Source organism: Mustelus asterias, chromosome 3 (assembly GCF_964213995.1).
Source record: "Mustelus asterias chromosome 3, sMusAst1.hap1.1, whole genome shotgun sequence".
In the NCBI taxonomy this organism is placed as follows: Eukaryota; Metazoa; Chordata; class Chondrichthyes; order Carcharhiniformes; family Triakidae; genus Mustelus; species Mustelus asterias.
The window spans coordinates 16,241,193-16,260,057 of NC_135803.1; the positions used below are offsets into that span (position 1 = coordinate 16,241,193).

Below are 18,865 nucleotides of genomic sequence, written 5' to 3' on the forward strand. Positions count from 1 at the left end.
TGGCAGTAAAGAAGGCAAATAGTATGTTTATTTTTGATTTGATTTATTATTGTCGCATGTATTGGTATACAGTGAAAAGTATTGTTTCTTAAGCGCTATACAGACAAAGCACACCGTTCATAGAGAAGGAAAGGAGAGAGTGCAGAATGTAGTGTTACAGTCACAGCGAGGGTGTAGAGAAAGATCAACTTGATGCGAGGTAAGTCCATTCAGAAGTCTGATGGCAGCAGGGAAGAAGCTGTTCTTGAGTCGGTTGGTACGTGACCTCAGACTTTTGTATCTTTTTCCCGACGGAAGAAGGTGGAAGAGAGAATGTCCGGGGTGCGTGGGGTCCTTGATTCTGGCAACTTTTCCCAGGCAGTGGGAAGTGAGGATGAATTCAATGGATGGAAGGCTGGTTTGCGTGATGGATTGGGCTACATTCACGACCCTTTGTAGTTCCTTGCGGTCTTGGCCTTCATAATGAGAGGATTTGAGTGTGGGAATAGAGATGTTTTACTGCAATTCTTAAGGGCGTTGGTGAGGCCACATCTGGAGCACTGGTGTCCTAGTTTTGGCGTCCTTATCTGAGGAAGGATGTCCTTGCTATCGAGGGAGTACGGCGAAGGTTTGCCAGGTTGATTCCTGGGATGGCAGGTCTGTCATATGAGGAGAGACTAAATCAGTTAGGATTATATTCATTGGTGTTTAGAAAAGCGAGAGGGGACCTCATAGAAACTTATAAAATTCGAACAGCATCAGACAGGGTGGATTCAGAAAGAATGTTCCCGATGGTGGGGGAGTCTAGAACCAGGGGTCGTCATTTGAGGATAAGGGGTAAACCTTTTAGGACTCAGGGTGAGGAGATATTTCTTCACCCAGAGTGGTGAATGTGTGGAATTCACGACCACGGAAAGTAGTTGAGGCCAAAGCTTTGGGCCCGATTCTCCCATTGCGACCCGCAGCTGGTGGGTCGGGTCGGGAGATGCACATGTCGGCCATTTCATGGGTTCCCAGCGAGCTTTTGTGACCTGCGCGCATCTCTCAACTAGAAGAACATGGCGCCGCCGGCTACGCACAGACGTCCAGCAGGAAGTGAGTTAAGTCATTTGAATATGTTTTAAATGTATTTTCAATATATTTAAATGTGATTATCGGGCCCGGCATGGAACTTGCCGGGCCCAATAGCATCTCCTACCCTGCCAGGAGTACCTCATTGCGGTGGGTTTAGAGTAGCTCCCCATGTTCAGGGAACTCGCGAGAGACCTCGCCAGAGTGAAGAGGGGGCAATCGGGGCCCCCAGGGGGTTGGATGGTAGGGCGGGGTGGTGCTCCTTGGACATGGGCACCCTGACAATGCCAGCCTATGCTCCTGGCACTGCCCGCTGGGCATCGGGCAGTGCCAAGGGGTGGGGTCTATTGTGGCCTAGGGGGCGATTGGTGGAGTTGGGGAATCCCGCTGCCACGCTGCATTGGGATCGGTCTGGGCTGGAGGGAGGGCAGCGATTGGGGCGGGCTGAGGGGGGTTGTCTGCCGGGGGACGCCTGCCTCCTGAGGTGGGGGGGAGAGGTCTGACCCCTGGGGGGTCAGCAGAGGGGGGGCGGGGCTCTACCGGGGTGAGAGGGGTGGGGGGATCGCCACTGCTGGTGGTGGGGGGGGCGAGGGTGGGCTGGACATTGGGGCGCACTGGGGCAGGGGTTTGTTGTGGGGGCTGCGATTGGGCCATGGGGGGGTGTTGGAGGGGCAGCGCTGCGGGGGTCCTGGGCTGGCCAGCGATCGAGCTGGAGAGCAAACCGGGAGACTGACAGATTGGGACCATTGTGCATGTGCAGAGTTCCGGAGCTGTCAGACTCCGGCGCGAATAGTCTCCGCCCCCCCTGGGTTTTTAATGAGATTCCCGATTGGGACCTCTGCAGTGCACAGAGTGGGAAGATTCAGATCTGAAGCTGCACTGAAAAAACAGTCGTGATCTAGAACAGTTTTCCCATCAATTCAGCACTTTTGGTAGAATCGCCCTCATTGTGTGATTTCAAGAAGAAATTCGATATAACTCTTGGGGCTAAAGGGATCAAGGGATATAGGGGGGAAGGGGGAATCAGGATATTGAATTCGATGATTAACCAATATCAAAATGAATAGTGGAGCAGGCTCGAAGGGCTGAATGGCCTTCTCTTGCTTCTAGTTTCCATGTTTCTATGACCTTGCTTTCTGTCAACTCTCTCTCTCAGGTTCTACTTCCTGTCCACCAGCCTCCTTGCCTTTAAGCATTTTATTTTAAATTGTTTTAATACTGTAGACTGAATTGAAGAGCAGAACAAACTTACATTCATATCGCTTTTAAAGACCTTAGGATATCCTGAACATAAGAACATAAGAAATAGGAGCAGGAGTAGGCCATCTAGCCCCTCGAGCCTGCCCCGCCATTCAATAAGATCATGGCTGATCTGAAGTGGATCAGTTCCACTTACCCGCCTGATCCCCATAACCCCTAATTCCCTTACCGATCAAGAATCCATCTATCCATGATTTAAACATATTCAACGAGGTAGCCTCCACCACTTCAGTGGGCAGAGAATTCCAGAGATTCACCACCCTCTGAGAGAAGAAGTTCCTCCTCAACTCTGTCCTAAACTGACTCCCCTTTATTTTGAGGCTGTGCCCTCTAGTTCTAGCTTCCTTTCTAAGTGGAAAGAATCTCTCCACCTCTACCCTATCCAGCCCCTTCATTATCTTATAGGTCTCTATAAGATCCCCCCTCAGCCTTCTAAATTCCAACGAGTACAAACCCAATCTGCTCAGTCTCTCCTCATAATCAACACCCTTCATCTCCGGTATCAACCTGGTGAACCTTCTCTGCACTCCCTCCAAGGCCAATATATCCTTCCGCAAATAAGGGGACCAATACTGCACACAGTATTCCAGCTGCGGCCTCACCAATGCCCTGTACAGATGCAGCAAGACATCTCTGCTTTTATATTCTATCCCCCTTGCGATATAGGCCAACATCCCATTTGCCTTCTTGATCACCTGTTGCACCTGCAGACTGGGTTTTTGCGTCTCATGCACAAGGACCCCCAGGTCCCTCTGCACAGCAGCATGTTGTAATTTCTTTCCATTTAGATAATAATCCAATTTGCTATTATTTCTTCCAAAGTGAATAACCTCGCATTTGTCAACGTTATACTCCATCTGCCAGATCCTCGCCCACTCACTCAGCCTGTCCAAATCTCTCTGCAGACCTTCTACGCCCTCCACACGATTCACTTTTCCACTTATCTTTGTGTCGTCTGCAAACTTTGTTACCCTACACTCAGTCCCCTCCTCCAGATCGTCTATATAAATGGTAAATAGTTGAGGCCCCAGTACCGATCCCTGCGGCACACCACTAGTTACCATCCGCCAACCAGAAAAGCACCCATTTATTCCGACTCTCTGCTTCCTGTCGGATAGCCAATCCCCAATCCACGCTAACACCCTACCCCCAACTCCGTGTGACCCAATCTTCTTCAGCAACCTTTTGTGAGGCACCTTATCAAACGCCTTTTGGAAATCCAAAAACACCGCATCCACCGGTTCCCCTCCGTCAACCGCACTAGTCACATCTGAAGCACTTGACCATCTTTGAAGGATCTTGTAATGTTGGAAGCGTGCCCCTTTATACCCAGTAAGCTCCCACAAACAGAAGGTGATAATGGCCAGATATTCTGTTTCACTGATGAGAGTTGAACAATAAATGTGTAAACTGATGGAACTATTTTCTGGTCCTCTAATGGGTGATTGGCCCAATTCTTGTGTCAGTCCATTTTTCAAGTCTGTTCCATGGGAGGATTGTTCCGTGCTGTAACACCGTGACCTTTCAGTGCCATTTTGGCAACACGTAAACTGCGATTGGGTTCCTTGGAGATTGAAATGCACCAACTAAAAGGTTCCAATGTCAATAATTACAGAAAATAAAAGGGACCCTTAGCAGCTGAAGTTTATTATCTGAATGAGCTTTTCATTGTGATATTGAATTTTATAGATCATTTACAATGAAAACACTGAAACTATGTCAGCTGAGTTGTCCTCTGTGTCATTTGATAATGATTAACCTTTATACAGTGGTACCAGTCTGTAACTTGTCTCTGAGGTGTGTTTGCATTCCCCGTGTTGGATTACACCTAATTGTTCTTGCTTCATCATCAGCTAATTAGAGAAATATTTCGAGATCTGGGCGTAGCAGTGAGTTTATACACTGACCTTTCCTCACTGGAGATGGGAACAGTCCAAGCCAAACTGAAGGGGATGGTGATCCCCCTTACGTCGGTGGATTGTAAGAATTCCAAATGAAACCATCCCACCCAGTTTCGATTATGAGTGTGAGCTCAGAGGATGGAGCCATCCACAACCTGATACTCAAACTGACTGTGTTGTTTCATGGTTATTATCAGACAACTTTAATTCCGGATTTTTAAAAACAATTGAATTCAAATCTCACGTGGTAGGATTTGAACCTTGGTGCCCGGGTCAATGCCACGGTTCTCTGAGATTAGTAGTGTAGTGAGAATGTCATTGTGCCACTGCCTCCTCTATCGAATGATTGTGAAGCTCCACAGGATCATAGAACCCCTACAGTGCAAAAAGAGGCCATTCAGCCCATCAAATCTGCACCAACAGAGCATCAATGGGCACCACGTTGGCACAGTGGTTAGTTGCCTCACAGCGCCAATAGACCCGGGTTCGATTACCGACTTGGGCTCATTGTGCTGAGTCTACACATTCTTCCCGTGTCTACGTGGATTTACACTGGGTGCTCCGGTTTCCTCCCACAGTCTGAAAGACATGCTGGTTAGGTGCATTGGCCACGCTAAAATTCTCCCTCAGTGTACCCGAACAGGGGCAGGAGTGTGGCGGATTTTCACAGTAACTTCATTGCAGTGTTAATATGAGCCTACTTGTGAGACTAATAAATAAAAAATCTTACCCAGGCCCATCCCCTGCTTTATCCTCGTAACCCCATGCATTTACCCCACCAATCCCTAACCTACACATCTTGGGACACTAAGGGGCAATTTAGCTTGGCCAATCCCCCTAACCTACACATCCATATAACAAATCCATCAGGAATTAAAAGTTGGACGCGATAATGGTGACCATGAAACGACTAGATTTCTGTGAGAGCACATCTAGTTCACTTATATGCTTTAGGGAAGAAAATCTGCCGTCCTTACCTGGTCTGGCCTACATGTGACTTGTTTGGAGTCAACCATAGCAATGTGGTTGACTCTTAACTGCCCTCTGAGGTTACCTAGCAAGCCACTCAGTTATATCACACCACTGTAGAAATGCATAATAATAAGAAAGCCAGACTGACCACCCAGTGTGCCCGAGGTATTGGACATGACAAAGGCACAAGCAATCCAGAATTATGCTTCTGGTGCTTTGTACCAAAATGGGGAGAGCATGCCCGTAGACTAGTCAAGCAAGAGCGTGATATTGTCATTCTCACCGACGGCTGATGGGTTCACGGTGGTAGGCGGGATGTAGCTTTGAGGTCCACTATCCTATCAGCAGGCCCGAGGGGTTGAATGGCCTACTCCTGCTCCTTGTTTGTATGAATTGAACCTTAAAGCCAATGTCCTGGACTCTTCCATCACCATAAAATAAAAGCAGAATGCTGTGATTGTTGGAAATCTGAAATCAGAACAGAAAGTGCTGGAAAAATTCTGCAGGTCTGGTGGCATCTGTGGAGAGAGAAACAGAGTTAGCATCTGGCTCCTCAGAACTGGTAGAGTGAAGAATTTACTGGAGACTGAAATGTTCATCATCCTTGAGTATGACCTATCCCATCAAAGTGAAGGCACAGTAGTGTACAATGAGGAGGGAGTAGACTTGGGAGTCCTCGATATTGGCTGTGGACACCATGAATCTCATGGCATCAGGTCAAACATGGGCAAAGAAACCTCCTGCTGATTACCACCCACTACCCTTCCTTAGCTAAAGAGTAATAGTTCCATTATGTTGAACATCACTTGGAAGAAGCATTGAGAGCAGTAAGGACACTGAATGTTCTTGGGTCGGAGACTTGAATGCCCATCAAAGCTACTGGCCAAGTTGTCCTCGAGGGCAGGTGTTAGACTGGGCCTGTGGAAAGCGATAAGGGTCAACAAGAAGAAAAACCTTGTTTGACCTCCATTCACACACACAATGCTACCCCTGCCAAGACCAAACATGTGCCAGATCCCAACAATAAACTCCCTTTTATTTTTCTCAACTACCGCCTTCTCACTATTATTCTCATTCTGAACTTTCTTTTTTCTGCCCTTGATATCAAAGAAACATTTGACCGAATGCGGTGTCAGGAGTGCTGGTAAAATTGAAGCCAATTGAAATTAGGGGGAAAACTCACCATTGACTGGAGTTATACCGAGCACAAAAGAAGATGGTTGAAGTTGCTGGAGATTAATCATCTCAGTTCCAGGACATTGCTGCGGGAATTCCTTAGGGTAATGTCCGAGGCCCAACCATCTTCAGCTGTCTTTTTATTAACTCTCCCACCATTATAATTGGGAATGTTCGCTGATTATTGCACACATGGTCAGTACCATTCACAGCTCCTCAGATAATAAAGCAGTCTATCAATGCTACTCTCCACTTGCCTGGATGAAAGCACTTCCAACAGGACTCAGAACTTGACACCATTGCAAGACAAGCAAGCCCACTTGATTGGCACCCTGTCCATCACCTTAAATATGCCCTCCTTCCACTAACGGCACACAGTGGCAGCATTGTGTTCTATGCCAATCCTCTTCGACAGCGCCTTCCAAAACTGCAACCTGTAAAAGAACAAGTGGAACAGACTTATTGGAACACCACCACCGACAAGTTCTCTTCCAAGTCTCACACCATCCTGACTTGGAACCATATCGCCGTTCTTTCACTATTGCTGGGTCAAAATCCTGGAATTCCCTCATTACAGCACTGTGGGTGTCCCTACTCCACATGGACTCCAGCAATTTAAGAAGGCAGCTCACCACCACCTTCTCAAGGGCAATTAAGTTTGGGCAATAAATAGTCAGCAATGTCCATATGCCATGAGTGACTTAGAAAACAAAGTGCCTTGCAGGGGAGCAGTTCAGCTGAACGACAAATAATGTATTGCTTAATATTTTTTAAGTGTATTTTGACACCCACTTTTTTCCCTTTGGGGAATAGTGGGGAAGTAGTGTGAGGATTCCGGAGCTGATTATCTGCCTGTTATGAACACCATGGGCGGAATTCTCCCCCAAAAATTCAAAGTATTGAATTCATGGGAAAACTGGAGTAATTCACGCTGGATTTTTCAGTGGGAGCTCAGAGAAGAATCTCCCAAACTCTGTGCACTGCAGGGGTCACCAACGTGAATATCATTAGATTTCAGTGGGCAGAGCCTTGCCCTTCCAATAGGCCCTGCCCTCTTGGCACTGCCCGATGCCCGATGGCCTGTGCCAAGGTGCCCCCTGGGCATGGACACTTTGCCCCTTGGACACTGCCAGGGTGCCCATGCCCAGGGAGCACCCCCCCACCCCCCCGTCCTCCCCGCTGCTCGGCCCCTGGGGGGGGGCCCTGATTGCCCTCCCTTCACTCCAGCGGGGTCGAGCCACTAGCCCCCCGAAAGTGGGGAGCTACTCTCAACCCCGCTGGAGTGAAATACTCTGGTGGGGTGGGAGAGACTAGCGGGCCCAGAGAATTCAGTCCCGGGCCCGCTAATAACATTTAAATTAATATGTAAAGTATCATTTAAATACTAACCCTGGCTCTCTGCCGATTTCCAGCGTGGAGCAGACCGCGTTGGAAATCTGGCATTGGGAGATGAAAGCGGGGCGCGAACGCTCGCGGGAGTCCTGCGAATCGACCCTCGAAGGGAGAATCGCCCCCTACTTCTTTGGCCAACAAGTCCTGATTGTGGACTTGGTCCAGAGGTCGGGATGCTACCACTCTGCTACAAGATCTCAGGTGACTGTTCAATGTTTAGACTTGATGAAAGCAGAATTCTGCGCATTAAAATGAACAATAAGACCTTAGTTTAGAAATTGAGAAGTTGCATTTTACAGCTGTTTTGTTTTTATTCTGGATTTTTATGGCTCTGTCAGGATTCCTGGAGTGAATAGTATATTTGGTTGACACTGTTCGGATGGCAGTTAAAGTGGAACCAGGGAGTTTTTCATTCCCACACAATGGTTATATGTACAAAGCGTATCTGTCGGCAGATTTATGAACATTGAGAATGACTTTGTCCTAAATGTGACTTTTAAAGCAGTCAAGTGGCTCAAGGTGCTTCACAGGAGCATTAAGAAACAAAATGTAACATCGAGTCACATAAGGAGGTGTAGAGCAGACTGCCAAAAATGTGATCCGAGAGGTAGATTTAAGCAGCGTCTTCAATGAAGAGTGAGAGGCGGAGAAGGGAAGAGTATTAGGGAGGGATTATAGGAGCTCACAGGCAGTTGAAGGCAGTGGGATGGCGAAATTTGGGGATGTGCAAGAGGACAGAATTGGAGCAGCAGATAAATCTAGGACTGTAGGGCTGGGTGAGATCACAGAGAAAGGATGCAGCGAGCTCACTGAGGGATTTGAAAGTGAGGAATGAGAATTTTAAAGATGAGATGTCGCCAGACCAGGAACCAATCTAGGTCAGCGAGGAAAGGGATGAAGGGCAAGAGGGTCATGGTGCAAGTTAGGATGTGGGTGGAAGAGATTTTGATGAGCTTACGTTTATGGAGAGTGGAAGATGGAAGGTCGATGAAGAGAAAATTGAAATAGCCAAGCCTCGAGGTTCCCTCTTTCTTCCTCCTGCTGTCCAAGCAGAGGCTGATGAGGAAATTATGTGAGTCAGCTGGATTATCACATGTTCCATACGACCACTGATAGGACCATTTAAAAATAGCACTGCTCATAATGTAGGTTTACTGTTTCTCTCTTTGGGGAGCAGACTAGGCCAATGCTCGTTGTTTAGAAGAATGAGAGATAATCTTATCAAAACATCGCAAGATTCTGCGGGAGGCTTAACTGGGTAGATGCTGTTTCCCCTTGTGGGTGGGTTTAGAACTAGGGGGCACAGTTTAAAGGATCTTCCATGTAAGATGTAAGTGAGGAGTAATTTTTTCCTCAGCGAATCGTTAGACTTTGGAATTCTCTTTATAATCAATAAGGAAATCAAGAGTCATGGGGATAAGGCTGGAAAGTGGAGTTGAGGATTATCATATCAGATCAGTCATGTTCTCTTTGAATGGTGGAGCAGACTTCTACTCTTATGTATCTTATGGTCTTAGAATCATAGAATCCCTTCAGTGCAGAAAGAGGCCATTCGGCCCATTGAGCCATGCCGACAACAATCCCATCCAGACCCTATCCCCGTCACCCCACATATTTACCCTGCTAATCCCCCTGACACTAAGGGGCATTTCAACATGGCCAATCAACCTAACCCGCGCATCTTCCGTCTGTGGGAGGAAACCGGAGCACCCGGAGGAAATCTATGCAGACCCGGAGAGAACATACAAACTCCACACAGATAGTGACCTGAGAGCGGAATTGAACCTGGGTCCCTGGTGCTGTGAGGCAGCAGTGCTAACCACTGTGCCTCCGTGCCTTCCCCAGACAGCAGTGGAGGCTAGGCCATTGAATATATTCAAGGCTGACATAGGTAGATTTTTGATCCACAAGGGAGTCAAAGGCTGGAAAAGGGCAGGCAGGTGGAGATGATGGCGTACTGGTAATGTCGCTCTGAGGATATGGGTTCAAATCCACCATGGGAGCTACTGGAATGTAAATTTAATTAATAAACCTAGGTTATAATGGTGATCATGAAACTATCATCAGTTGTTGCAAAATTGTCCTTTAGGGAAGGAAATCTGCCATCCTTACCCGGTCTGGCCTACATGTGACTCCAGACCCACAGCAACGTGACTGACTCTTCATTGCCTTCTGAAATAGCCGAACATGGCAGTCAATTCAAGGGCAAATAGGGATTAACACAAATGCTGACCTTGCGAGTGACACCCATGTCTCAGCAAGAATGTATAAATAAACGTGACGTTATGGCCACATTCAGATCAGCCATAATCTTATTGAATGGTGAAGCAAGCTCGAGGGACCATATGACCTAATCTTGCTCCTATTTCTTCTGATTGAAGCTAGAAACTCACCTTGTGGAGAACAGCGAGATTTAAGCCATGAGCTCATTGTCATATGCTTGCTGCATCGTTTCTGGGAGTGGCTTTCATGCCAGGCATCAGTCAGAGTGGCAGCCCTTTGATGAAGTGTTGGCAATATTGATGTCTTTTCCACTCAGTCAGGAACCTTTCTACATTTTTTACTGGGACACTTTAGTACTGCAGAAAGTTTCTGAAGCAGGTGTGTATTGTGTTTCCCATGAAGGAACTGGCTCAGTTCGGCAAGAAAGGATTCTATGAGGGACGGATAGCGAGAACCATTGTAGAAATCATTCAGCAGAATGGTGGAGTTATGAATCTCGATGACCTAAAGGAGCATACCAGCACAGAAGTTACACCATTCTTCACAGACTATAAAGTAAGTGTCTTCATTTCTGTTTCTTGATCTGTCCCTTTAGTGATAATGTGGAGATGCCGGCGTTGGACTGGGGTAAACACAGTAAGAAGTTTAACAACACCAGGTTAAAGTCCAACAGGTTTATTTGGTAGCAAAAGCCACACAAGCTTTCGGAGCTCTTAGCCCCTTCTTCAGGTGAGTGGGAATTCTGTTCACAAACAGAGCTTATAAAGACACAGACTCAATTTACATGAATAATGGTTGGAATGCAAATACTTACAACTAATCAAGTCTTTAAGAGACGAAACAATGTGAGTGGAGAGAGCATCAAGACAGGCTAAAAAGATGTGTATTGTCTCCAGACAAGACAGCCAGTGAAACTCTGCATGTCCACGCAACTGTGGGAGTTACAAATAGTGTGACATGAACCCAATATCCCGGTTGAGGCCGTCCTCGTGTGTGCGGAACTTGGCTATCAGTTTCTGCTCAGCGACTCTGCGCTGTCGTGTGTCGCGAAGGCCGCCTTGGAGAACGCTTACCCGAATATCAGAGGCCGAATGCCTGTGACCGCTGAAGTGCTCCCCAACAGGAAGAGAACAGTCTTGCCTGGTGATTGTCGAGCAGTGTTCATTCATCCGTTGTCGCAGCGTCTGCATAGTTTCCCCAATGTACCATGCCTCGGGACATCCTTTCTTGCAGCGTATCAGGTAGACAACGTTGGCCGAATTGCAAGAGTATGTACCGTGTACCTGGTAGATGGTGTTCTCACGTGAGATGATGGCATCTGTGTCGATGATCCGACACGTCTTGCAGAGGTTGCTGTGGCAGGGTTGTGTGGTGTCATGGTCACTGTTCTCCTGAAGGCTGGGTAGTTTGCTGCGGACAATGGTCTGTTTGAGGTTGTGCGGTTGTTTGAAGGCAAGAAGTGGGGGTGTGGGGATGGCCTTGGCGAGATGTTCGTCTTCATCAATGACATGTTGAAGGCTCCGGAGGAGATGCCGTAGCTTCTCCGCTCCGGGGAAGTACTGGACAACGAAGGGTACTCTGTCCACTGTGTCCCGTGTTTGTCTTCTGAGGAGGTCGGTGCGGTTTTTCGCTGTGGCGCGTTGGAACTGTTGATCAATGAGTCTAGCGCTATATCCTGTTCTTATGAGGGCATCTTTCAGCGTCTGGAGGTGTCTGTTGCGATCCTCCCCATCCGAGCAGATCCTGTGTATACGGAGGGCTTGTCCGTAGGGGATGGCTTCTTTAACGTGTTTAGGGTGGAAGCTGGAGAAGTGGAGCATCGTGAGGTTATCCGTGGGCTTGCGGTACAGTGAGGTGCTGAGGTGACCGTCCTTAATGGAGATGCGTGTGTCCAAGAATGCAACTGATTCCGGAGAGTAGTCTATGGTGAGGCTGATGGTGGGATGGAACTTGTTGATGTCATATAGAGTTGTTTCCGTGATTGTTCACCATGAGTCCAAAGGAAGAAAATGTCATCGATGTATCTAGTGTATAGCATCGGTTGAAGGTCCCGTGCGGTGGAGAAGTCTTGTTCGAACCTGTGCATGAAGATGTTGGCATATTGAGGTGCGAATTTGGTCCCCATGGCTTTCAGATGCTGAAAGATGCCCTCATAAGAACAGGCTATGGCGCTAGACTCATTGATCAACAGTTCCAACGCGCCACAGCGAAAAACCGCACCGACCTCCTCAGAAGACAAACACGGGACACAGTGGACAGAGTACCCTTCGTTGTCCAGTACTTCCCTGGAGCGGAGAAGCTATGGCATCTCCTCCGGAGCCTTCAACATGTCATTGATGAAGACGAACATCTCGCCAAGGCCATCCCCACACCCCCACTTCTTGCCTTCAAACAACCGCACAACCTCAAACAGACCATTGTCCGCAGCAAACTACCCAGCCTTCAGGAGAACAGTGACCATGACACCACACAACCCTGCCACAGCAACCTCTGCAAGACGTGCCGGATCATCGACACAGATGCCATCATCTCACGTGAGAACACCATCCACCAGGTACACGGTACATACTCTTGCAATTCGGCCAACGTTGTCTACCTGATACGCTGCAAGAAAGGATGTCCCGAGGCATGGTACATTGGGGAAACTATGCAGACGCTGCGACAACGGATGAATGAACACCGCTCGACAATCACCAGGCAAGACTGTTCTCTTCCTGTTGGGGAGCACTTCAGCGGTCACGGGCATTCGGCCTCTGATATTCGGGTAAGCGTTCTCCAAGGCGGCCTTCGCGACACACGACAGCGCAGAGTTGCTGAGCAGAAACTGATAGCCAAGTTCCGCACACACGAGGACGGCCTCAACCGGGATATTGGGTTCATGTCACACTATTTGTAACTCCCACAGTTGCGTGGACCTGCAGAGTTTCACTGGCTGTCTTGTCTGGAGACAATACACATCTTTTTAGCCTGTCTTGATGCTCTCTCCACTCACATTGTTTCGTCTCTTAAAGACTTGATTAGTTGTAAGTATTTGCATTCCAACCATTATTCATGTAAATTGAGTCTGTGTCTTTATAAGCTCTGTTTGTGAACAGAATTCCCACTCACCTGAAGAAGGGGCTAAGAGCTCCGAAAGCTTGTGTGGCTTTTGCTACCAAATAAACCTGTTGGACTTTAACCTGGTGTTGTTAAACTTCTTACAGCCTTTAGTGATAATCAGGATGAGGAATAACTGTGGAGAGCTCCTCTGGTGAACTGTGCTGTCTGATGTAGCACAGATCAAATGGAAACATATAAACAGAGAATGCTGGAATTACTCTGCAGGTCAGGCAGCATCTAGAGAGAGAGAAACTGAATTAACATTTTAAGAACTTAAGAACTGAGAGCATGCAAAGACCACTCTGCCATTCAGTACAACCATGGCTGATCTTGGGATTCAACCCAAGTTTACAGATGCTGCCAGACCTGCTGAGATTTTCCAGCATTTTCTCTTTTGGTTTCAGATTTCAGCATCCGCAGTAATTTGCCTTTATCCAAGTTGAAACCTGCTCCCCACATCCCTTGATTCCCTGAGAAACCAAAGCTCTATCTATCTCAGCCTTAAATATATTCAATGATGGAGCATCTTTCTGGCTTAGAGAATTCCAAAGTTCCATAACCCTTTGAGTGAAGTAATTTCTCCACATCTCAGTCCTTATTGATTGCCCCCTTATCCTGAAATACTGCCCCATTGTTTTAGATTCCCCAGTCATGGGAAACAACATCTCAATATCTATCCTGTCAAATCCCTTTGTCATCTTGAATGTTCCTGTGGGATCACCGCTCATTCTTCCAAACTCCAGAGAATGCAGACTCAAATTACTCGGCCTCCTAGGACAATCCTCTTATCCCAGGGACCGATTTAATGAACCTTTGCTGTCCCACCTCCAATGCAAGTGTATCCTTACTTAAATATGGAGACCAAAACTGCACACAGATCCGAGTGTGATCTCACTAAAGCCCTGTACAAATGTTGTCAGACTAAGTACTGATATGTATAGCAGAAAATAGCTATGGTGCGCTATTTGTTGTAGTAATTGTATACACATTTAAAGATCAAAGTATAAACTTATCAGTCAATGAGTTTGTATGAGTAAGCTTACATAGACTACTTATCAGTTTTATGAGCAATTGGTGGGGTGTGTAAATCCAATGATTAATAATGGACACAAGGTCAGTTGATCAACCCTGGTGTTGGAAGTCAAGAGCATATCTTAGAATCATAGAATTGCTACAGTGCAGAAGGAGGCCATTCGGCCCATCGAGGTGCACCGACCAAGTCCCACCCAGGCCCTATTCCCGTAACCCCACTTATTTACCTTGCTAATCCCCCTGACACTAGGGTCAAATTAGCATGGCCAATCAACCTAACCGACACATCTTTGGACTGTGGGAGGAAACAGGAGCACCCGGTGGAAACCCACGCAGACACGGGGAAAATGTGCAAACTCTACGCAGACAGTGACCCGGGGCCGGAATTGAACCCAAGTCCCTGGCACTGTGAGGCAGCAGTGCCAACCACTGTGCCATCATTCCAGTGCAAGATAACTGGACCAGTCAGTGCAGAAGTTATTCAATTATTCTGTCTGGAAACTGCCTTTGTAAATTTGTTGTGATGAGGTTAAACCTTCCTGGCATGTTGCAGCCATAGCGCCTCCAATGGTAGGAGCAGATAATTGTAGTGTGACATGTTTACATAGCTCTTTTCCATTCTAAATGTGGACAAAGGAAGAGATTAACAGGAAGTACACGCAGCCATAATTTTTAAAATAAAGATCATTCAGATGCATGTGCCTATCTACAAGAGACCCATATAGTGTTCACTCTATTGGCTCTGCTATTGGTTCTGGGTATAGAGTATAAAGGTGAGGAAGTGATGCTGAATAAACCTTTTTTGGCAAGAACTTAACTGGATTGTTCCGTTCTGGGTGTCACACTTCAGGAAGATGTCAAGGCCTTAGAATGGATGCAGAAGAGCTTTATTAGTATGGTACCCAGGTTCAGGGGTGTCTGTTATGTGGAGAGACTCGAGAAGCTGGGATTGTTCACCTGTGGGCAGAGAAGGTTAAGGGCAGAATTGAGAGAGTTGCTCAAAAGGGCAGCATGGTGGCACAGTGGTTAGCACTGCCGCCTCACTGCGCCAGGGCCCAGGGTTCGATTCCCGGCTTGGGTCACTGTCTGTGTGAAGTTTGCACCTTCTCCCCGTGCCTGCATGAGTTTCCTCTGGGTGCTCCAGTTTCCTCCCACAGTCCAAAGATGTGCCGGTTAGGTCAATTGGCCATGCTACATTGCCCCTTAGTGTCAGGGGGACTAGCAGGGTAAATGGGGTTACGGGGATAGGATGGGTGAGATTGTGGTTAGTGCAGACTCGGTGGGCCAAATGGCCTCCTTCTGTAGTGCAGGGATTCTATGAAAATCATGAAGGGTTTTGATAGAGTAAAGAAATCCAGTGGCAGGGGATTGGTAACCAAGGGGCACAGATTTAATAAGATTGGCACAACAACTATGCACTAACCACAATCCCACCCATCCTATCCCCGTAACCCCATTTACCCTGCTAGTCCCCCTGACACTAAGGGGCAATTTAGCATGGCAATTTATGCAGTGGATTGCGATCTGCAAGGGACTGTCTGAAAGGATGGTGGAAGCAGATTCAATAATAACTTCCAAAAGTGAACTTGCTGGGCACTTGAAAAAAAAGATGAGGAATGTGAGGAAAAAGCAGGGGAATAGGATTAGTTGTACAGCTCTACCAAAGAACGGACGAGCCAACATGATGGGCCAATTGACCTCCAGGAGGTCTTGTGGCACAGTGGTAGTACCATTGAACCAGAGGCTCTGGGTTCAAGTCCTTTGCCAGGATCTGTTGGCCATGCAAGGTGCGTTCAACATGGTTCAATGGGCTGATAATCAGCTCAGGAATGAGCTCTTATCATATGAGGAACGATTGAGGAGTCTGGGTCTATACTCGATGGAGTTTAGAAGGATGAGGGGGGGGACCTAATTGAAACCTACAGAATACTGAGAGGCCTAGATAGGGTGGATGTGGAGCGGATGTTTTCACTGCTGGGAGAGACTAGAGTAAATCAATCAAATAGAGACATCAATTGTTTACCCCAGTCCAACGCCGGCATCTCCACATCGGGAGAGACTAGAACCAGACGGCACGACCTCAGAGTGAAGGGACGCTCCTTTAAAACTGAGATGAGGAGGAATTTCTTCAGCCAGAGGGCGGTGAATCTGTGGAACTCATTGCCACAGAGGACTGTGGAGGCCAGGTCATTGAGTGTCTTTAAGACAGAGACAGATAAGTTCTTGATCAATAAGGGAATCAAAGGTTACGGGGAGAAGGCAGGAGAATGGGGATATCATATCAGCCATGATTGAATGGCAGAGTAGACTTGATGGGCTGAATGGCTGAATTCTGCTCCTATATCTTACGGTCTTATGAATACTTCCACCACTTCCCCCATCATTCCTTAAATAAGGGTAGAAAAACAGTGTGGGTATGAAGACATGCTAAAAAAAAGGCCAACTGTTGTGCTATATTATTCTATAATTTAGTTTTAAAAAGAAAGTTTTTCTCGGCTGGGTCAAGAGATTTTACTTGAATGATTAAAAAGATAGTAAGTTGCTAAAGGTTGTTTCTGTCGACTTTGTTTTCCCATTGACTGTAGGGTTTGAGGATCTGGGAGCTTCCTCCAAATGGACAGGGAATCACTGCTCTGATGGCCTTAAACATGCTGGAGAACTTCAACATCAGAGGTAGGAGACTGAAAGACTTTGAGAGTGACTGAGAGGCCTGAAGCCTGCTGGTGGTGACCTGATCTCTCTGCCAGGGCTAATCCTCCTTGCGTGCAACCCAGTTGCAAAATCAGTCCTAAAATGTTCACTGTGAAATATTATTCGCTGATGTGAAATGGATGGTCAGTGGTCTCTTGGAGGTTATAGTGTAGAAAGGGGTCTGGATTTGGAAGAAGTTAGTACCTGAGAATGGAGCTATTGCACTTCCGCCATTTTCGGATCCCGAGGATGTTGTGCAGCTGAAAAGGTGCTAATTTCCAGTTCCTTCCCTTCCTGGTGAAACTGAAGACCCCTCTGGCCTCTTCCTGTTAATCTCTTCCTTTGTCCACATTTAGAATGGAAAGGAACTATGTAAACATGTCACACTACAATCACCTTCTCCTGCCATTGGAGGCGCTGTGGCTGTGCAAGATCCTGCCACGCGACTGCAAAGGGAGAACAGGGGGTTACTCCCTTGTCTATATTTACCTTTTGACCAGCATCATTAAAACAAAGGATCTACTGATTAACCCACTGCTGAGGGTGGAACTATACTTGGCAAATTGGCTGCGACATTTCAGAACTACCTCATTGGCTCTTAAGTGCGTTGGGACATCCTGAGGTCACGAGAGGTACTATATAAATGCAAGCTAGCTACTTTGGCTATTGGGTGGCACGGTGGCAAGCACTGCTGCCTCACAGTGCCAAGGACCCGGGTTCAATTCCAGCCTTGGGTCACTGTCTGTGTGGAGTTTGCACGTTCTCTCCGTGTCTGTGTGGGTTTCCTCCGGGTGCTCCGGTTTCCTCCCACATTCCAAAGACGTAGAGATTAGGTGGATTGGCCGTGATAAATTGTCCCATAGTGTCTCGAGGTGTGTAGGTTAGAATAATTAGCTGTGGTAAATGTGTGGGGTTACGGGGATAGGGCAGGGGAGAGGGCCTGGGTGAGAACTCTGTCAGATAGTTGGTGCAGACTCAATGGGCCGGATGGCTTCCTTCTGCACTGTAGAGATTCTATGATTTTGCTCCAGCATTTCTGAATTGATAACAATATCACTTCAACATTGCTGTCTGATCTAATTACTCCTGCTGCATATTTGGGCTGAAACTTCCAGGTATCAGGAAGATTAAACTGGATGGGATAGCCCAGGATCCTGTCCTGTTGTTAGGTCCCTGTCTCTATTGTTTGCTCCTGCCTGTGTAATTCGAGCGGGAAGCTGTGGGGTCTGAGCCGGGGATACCAGAGATAAAGCTCTCGCAGCAGGAACCGGGTACTAAAAAGCGGACGCACTCCACCCACTCCCTCGTTCTGCTTCCTCTCCAGAACTGGGCCACAACACTGCCGACTACATCCACCTGCTGAGTGAGGCAATGAAACTCAGCTTCGCTGACTGTTTCTGGTTCTGTGCGGATCCAGCCAAGGTCAAGGTGCCTGTGGAAGAGCTGGTCTCCAAACATTACAGTAAACAACGCTCGGAGCTCATCAACATGCAAAGGTGAGGCTCACAACCTGACGCTGGAGGGTTCCCACATCTCTTTGAGCTTGGTGTCCATCGCCGTAGAGAGGGAATCACCCTCTATAATAGCTGCCCGATGAGAAATCAATTGGTTAGCAAGTATTAGGATTAGTGCTAAATTACTTCTTGTTCCTCTGTGGATTATTAGGGAATATTTGTTTGTTCATCAGTTTGTTTGATTCCATTGTCTGTGAGGGGAAGAACTAGTTTGTAGAGGGAACATTACAGATGTTCTAATTATACGAGTGAGGATATGGAGATGGGGAGTTATTCTGGAGCTTTGTCACTAGGAAGTCATGAGAGATGAAAGGTCATCCATCTTGGAGCCAAGAAGGTAAATTGGAATACGCTCCAAGAAACTAGTAACTGTGGAGAAACCCGGGGATTGGGGTGTCTGTCTACACAAATCAGCAAAAGCTAAGAGACAGCTACAAACAATAATCAGCAAAGGGTTACGTTATCCAGTCTGGTAGCATGAACTGAGGTTGTATTCCTTTGAATTTAGAAGGTTGAAGCAAAAACAAATTAAGATTTTTAAAATAATGAAGGGAT

The 18,865-nt window shown here is 47.2% G+C and overlaps 1 protein-coding gene across 5 annotated transcripts in view; it reads left to right on the forward strand.

The window, feature by feature from the left end:
* The window catches only part of LOC144487309 (glutathione hydrolase-like YwrD proenzyme), a 101,764-nt gene that overhangs the window by 67,066 nt on the left and 15,833 nt on the right, over nucleotides 1-18,865 (forward strand). For all 5 annotated transcript variants that reach the window (XM_078205398.1, XM_078205416.1, XM_078205390.1 and 2 more), the window contains 3 exons: nucleotides 10,377-10,529; nucleotides 16,691-16,778; nucleotides 18,121-18,292. In XM_078205398.1, coding sequence (XP_078061524.1) covers nucleotides 10,377-10,529; nucleotides 16,691-16,778; nucleotides 18,121-18,292 — 413 coding nt within the window. The remainder of the gene's footprint in view (nucleotides 1-10,376; nucleotides 10,530-16,690; nucleotides 16,779-18,120; nucleotides 18,293-18,865) is intronic.